Source organism: Vombatus ursinus, unplaced genomic scaffold (genome assembly GCF_900497805.2).
Source record: "Vombatus ursinus unplaced genomic scaffold, bare-nosed wombat genome assembly UNPS02009994.1, whole genome shotgun sequence".
NCBI lineage: Eukaryota > Metazoa > Chordata > Mammalia > Diprotodontia > Vombatidae > Vombatus > Vombatus ursinus.
In genome coordinates this window covers 5,226,919-5,232,065 of record NW_020949772.1, presented here as the reverse complement: position 1 = coordinate 5,232,065, position 5,147 = coordinate 5,226,919, and the positions used below count along the sequence as shown (strand labels likewise).

General features: G+C 41.8%; 1 protein-coding gene across 1 annotated transcript; it reads left to right on the top strand.

Moving 5' to 3' along the window:
• Positions 1-4,446: 4,446 nt before the first annotated feature.
• On the top strand, positions 4,447-4,698 carry LOC114036808 (40S ribosomal protein S27-like). The gene has a single exon (XM_027853514.1). It carries the CDS (start codon positions 4,447-4,449, stop codon positions 4,696-4,698), a length of 252 nt encoding a protein of 83 aa, XP_027709315.1.
• Positions 4,699-5,147: the final 449 nt, after the last annotated feature.

Here is a 5,147-nt window from a genome sequence, read left to right as displayed (position 1 = left end):
TATATATATATATCTCACTCTTAAATATAACTATATATAAATAAATACAGTTTATATATACTACAAGTATATCTACATAAACTATACATTTATAAATATAACTATATATATATGTAAATTACTAACCCTGACCTCTCATCTGTAGTCCAGGACCATGTTTCCATTTTCCTACTAGAAATTTCTAGATATCCCTCTGTCACTTCAAACTCAATATCTTTAAAACTGAACTCACCTTGCCCTGTAAAGAGGCTTCCCCAATTACACCTGTTGGCTTGAAGACCTCAGGTGAGTCCCAAGGAAAACCTACTCCACTTTTGGATTACTCATAGAACCTCAACACTAAAAGTAATCTCCCAAGCTACCTAATATAGCCCTTACCTTAACAAGAAAACTCTCTACAACATACTTGACAAATGGACATTTGGCCTTTCCTTGAAGACTTCCACTGGTCCCTCCATCATTAGGAAGTATTTCCTTAGATCAAGCCTAAATTTACCCCTTTATAATTTTCAATCACTCCATTTGGCTCTTGTCTCTTGGGTCAGGCAGACCAAATTTAGTCCTTCTCCCACATGTTGGCTCTTCAAACACTTGAGCTAGCAGATGTGTCCGTCCTTCTTCAGACTAAACATCTGCAGTCCCTTCGACTGATCCTCATACATCAAGGACTCTGGGCCCTTCACCATCCTGGCTGCCTTCTTCTAGCTCTTCTCCAACTTACTAATGTTCTTCCAAAATATTTTGCCTAGAATGAAACACAATACTCCAGATATGGTCTGATCAGGACAGTGTAAAGAGGGATCATCACCTTCCTAGACTTGGGCAATATGCTTCTCTCTTAATATCCAAGATGATCTTAGCTTTTTTGGGTGCCATGTCACACTATTGACCCATATTGAGCTTGTAGTCCACTCAGCTCTCAAGAGCTTGTTCAGATAAACTGCTATCTAATCATATCTCCCCCATCTCATACTTGTGAATTCAATTTTTTTAACCCAGTGTAAGACTTTACATTTATCCCTACCTATTAGAATTTATTTTATTTTATTTGGCCCAGTGTTCTAGTCTAAGAAGAGATTTTTTTTCTTTAAATTCTCACTCAGACCTCTATCATGCTAACTATCCCTCCTAGCTGTGTGTCATCTGCAGATCTGACACCAATGTTGTCTGCCTTTATCCATTGTTGACCAACACAGTTCCAAGTACAAAATCCTGGGGGTGTGCCATCGGAGACTCCTTTCCAAGTTGACTTTGAACCATTCCAAGCTTTTCTTCCTATCAATGGCACTGCCATTCTCCCAATTTCCAAGGCTTGAGCAGGTGAACTCATCCCCTTACTCCAATCTCACACCAAATTCCATTATTGATCTCCTTTCCAAAGGTCTGCCAGATTTGCCCTTTCTTATCCACCCCCAGAGCCCCTATCCCAGGCAATTTATGTCATAAAAGCCTCCTAATAAATTTTGCGGCTTCTAACCTTGTCTCTCCACTCTATCTACTACATCACAGCCAGAATAATTTTCCTAAAATACTACTCTCAGTGTCCCTTTTTGTTGATTTAGATCAGAATTTCTTTTAATTGGAAAAAGCAGAAACTCTCAGGATGAATCTCCTCTCCCACTACTTTCATTGTGTCAGAATGTAAACTTAACAGTAGATTATAAGCTCCCTGAAGGCAAGCACTGTTTCATTTTTTTTGTCTTTGTCTTCTCAGTGCTGAACATAGCTCCTTGTACACAGCAAGTACTTAATAAATGTTTGTTGGATGAATTGAATATTTTATTAATCCACATGGAATGCCCTCTGCCTTCCCTATTTTTGTCCTATTCAGCTCCTACTGATCCTTTTGGGCAACGGTTCTTAATCTTTTTTGGGTCTCAAACCCTTTTGGTAGTTTGGGGAAGCCTAGGGACCCCTTTTCAGAATAATCTTTTTAAATGAATAGCATAAAATACATAGAATTACAAAAGAAATAAATTCTATTTAAATAAAGTTCACAGACCCCAGTTTTAGGATCCCTGCTTTATGGTGAGGTTTAAATTCAGCTTTCTCAGTCATTGGTCCACTTTCAGTTCCCCAGAACTCCTATTTGATTCATAGGGTCATAGATGGAGAGCTAAAATCAATCAGTCAATCAACAAACATTTTAAATGCCTACTATGTGTCAGGCACTGTGCTAGATCTTTGAGATACAACTACATGTGACAGTCCTTAGATTCAAGAAGCTTGCATCCTACCATAAGGGACCTCTGAAGGCATCCAGGCCAACCCCCTCATCATACAGTTGAAAATGAATAAACTAAGGTGCAGAAAAAGGAAGTTCACCCAAGTATTAAGCGGCAAAGGTGAGATTTGAACCTGAGTCCTCTGACTTTAAATCATTGCACTGTACCAATTCAATTCAATTCAATTCATTTCATCCAGCATGTACTAGGTGCTGGTGATATGAAGGCAAACAGTCCCTGCCCTCCATGAACTCACATTCTATAGGAATTCCAATAGACCATAATCAGAATGACATAATTCAATACATGATTCTTTCCTACTTGGTGAGTTAGTCACATCTCCGCAAGAAGATGCTAATAAAAGACTTGACATTTACACATGTAGGGGTGTCTGTCAACTAGAATGTGAATTGGCTCTCCCCACTTGTAGCATTAGAGGGAGGGGCGCCCTATGCGTAACAGAATGGTGCACACTGGGGCAACCTGACTCAACGTGCAGCCATTGCTAGGGTGGGGTGGTCTGGATAGGGAGAACTTGTATGTTGTTGTTGTTGAATCTTTTCAGTCGTGTCTGACTCTTCGTGACCCCATCTAGGGTTTTCTTGGCTAAGATACTGGAGTGGTTTGCTGTTTCCTTCTCCAGCTCATTTCACAGATGAGGAAACTGAGGCAAACTGGGTGAAGTGACTTGCCCAGGGTCACACAGCTAGGAAGTGTCTGAGAGTGGATTTGAACTCAGGTTGTCCTGACTTCAGACCTAACACTCTGTCCCCTGTGCTACCTGGCTGCCACCTGGCTTGTGTAAACAACACCAAAACTGGGTGTAGGTGTGGGAGAAATCTCAGAAGTGAATGAGCAGCCTCTGTAAGTTGAGACCAAACTTCCCCAGGTTTAAATGGTAGCAGAAAACCTCAGAAACTGGAGCAAAGCTGAGAGTAGCTCTCAACCTCTGCATAGTCCCCAAACTTTACCACATCTGAGGCTCATCCTCTTACATTTGCTTGTGTTAGTCTGGGGATAGAAGATGGAGCACTCTCCTGCTTATGGGAAATCCGCAGGTGCTCTGTCTCAAAGCCTGCACATTTATTTTGGCTCATGCTGAGAAAAGAAGAGAGAGAAGAGAAAAGAAAAGAGAAGAGAAGAGAACAGAAGAGAACAGAAGAGAGAAGGAAAGAGAAAAGGAAAGAGAAGAGAAGATAGCATTTCTCATCTCTTTTAAAGGGGCCAAAGATCTTTTCCCAAATCTCTATCCACCTCCCTGGCATTTATCATACATGTAGATGTATATAAGAATTCAAAGTAGTGCAGTCAAGAAATTAAAAACCAAGCATTGGCGGCTTCCAGTAAGCAGCCAAAAGAGATATTTCTCTGTCTTGGTTTCTTTTCTTTCTCCCCTGACTGAGCAGGAAGAAAAGTGGAGATAACAGCATCCCAAAATGAGACTTAGGGAGCTTTGAGCTATCTCCCCTACTGGGCAGGGAGAACCAACTCAGAGCCCATACATTCCTGGCAGTTCACAGTTCATAGTTCATAGCTCACTAACATTCTGGCTCTCTTTTAGGCTCTGTCCTTTCAGTTCCAATCACTGGCATCCTGCAGTAACAGCCCACCGAAGTCTTGGAAGAAAGCGGGCAGAGGAATAGGCAAATAGAGATCAGATGTGCACACACTCAACCCTGTCCCTTGCTTTTCCTCTGAGAGCTTCCCCTAACCAGAAGTCTCAACACCACATTCAAAAATGTCCACCAACCTGTGAATTCTTCGAAAGTATTTTATTAGCCACTCTCTGCAATCTGATGTCTCTATGGCAAAACTTGGTAGATTTCACCCCAAAAGTTAAAGGGTCACATAGAATCCTTAAGGTTTGGCCAAATACTGAATGGATATTATCTTGTTGAATGCCCTCAACAACCTTGTGAGGTGGGCTCTAGGGTATAAATAAATTTAGCACTTCCTCTAGGATTACTCCCCTAACTTTCCCTCATATTGGTAGGTTAGGTCCCCAGAGAGTGAATGCTATTACCACTCTTGGAGTTCTTGGAGTAATCCTGAGGGGCCATGTTTCTAGTATGGTGGTTCATACTATCAGCCAGTAGACTTTAATTAGCCAGTAAAGCTAATTAGTTTTTAGAAATGGTATTTACTAAAATGGTTTAATAAGAACAATGGGTACAAAAACATTGCCCCTATTTTCCAGTGGTGAAGATCTCCCTGCGCCAACATGCCTCTCACGAAAGACCTCCTGCACCCCTCTCCCAAGGAGGAGAAGCAGAAACACGAGAAGAAGTGCCTGATGCAGAGTCTGAACTCGTATTTCATGGATGGAAAGTGCTTGGGGTGCTATAAAATCACCCCTGTCTTCAGCCACGTACAAATAATGGTTTGCTGTGCGGGACGCTCCACTGTGCTATGTCAGCCTACTGGTGGAAAGGCAAGACTTACAGGATACTCCTTCAGACGGAAGCAGCGCTAATGACTGAATCAAGATGATTGAGAAACTATTAAGAATAAAACAAATTTGATACCAAAAAAACCAAAACAAAAAACATTGCCCCTCTGCTCCTAAAAAAGCCTGGGGCATATTCTCCTGCAACTGCACACGAGTCCCTGGGAAGAGCTGGCACAATTTTAGAATGCAATGATGATGAGGCAAGGCACATGTGGAGGAGACGTGTGTGGCAAAGGATAACTCCTTTCTCCAGTTCGTGGTGGGCTTTCTTCTCTGATGCAATGGGTCAGGCTCCATGAAGCTGCCTCCTTTTGTGGGTGACTGTCTCTCTACATCCAGTAGTCTTTGTGGGTCTCTGCTCCCGTCTGGATGTCTTGTCTCCAACTGCTCTAGTTTCTCCAATAATATGGTCAGTATTGGGGTAGGGTGAAATGGGGAAAAGTGAAATTCTTTCTTTCCCCCAAGAGCAATTC

Excerpts from the sequence above, each read along its gene's own strand:
- LOC114036808 (XM_027853514.1), top strand. The coding sequence starts at position 4,447 with ATGCCTCTCACGAAAGACCTCCTGCACCCCTCTCCCAAGGAGGAGAAG.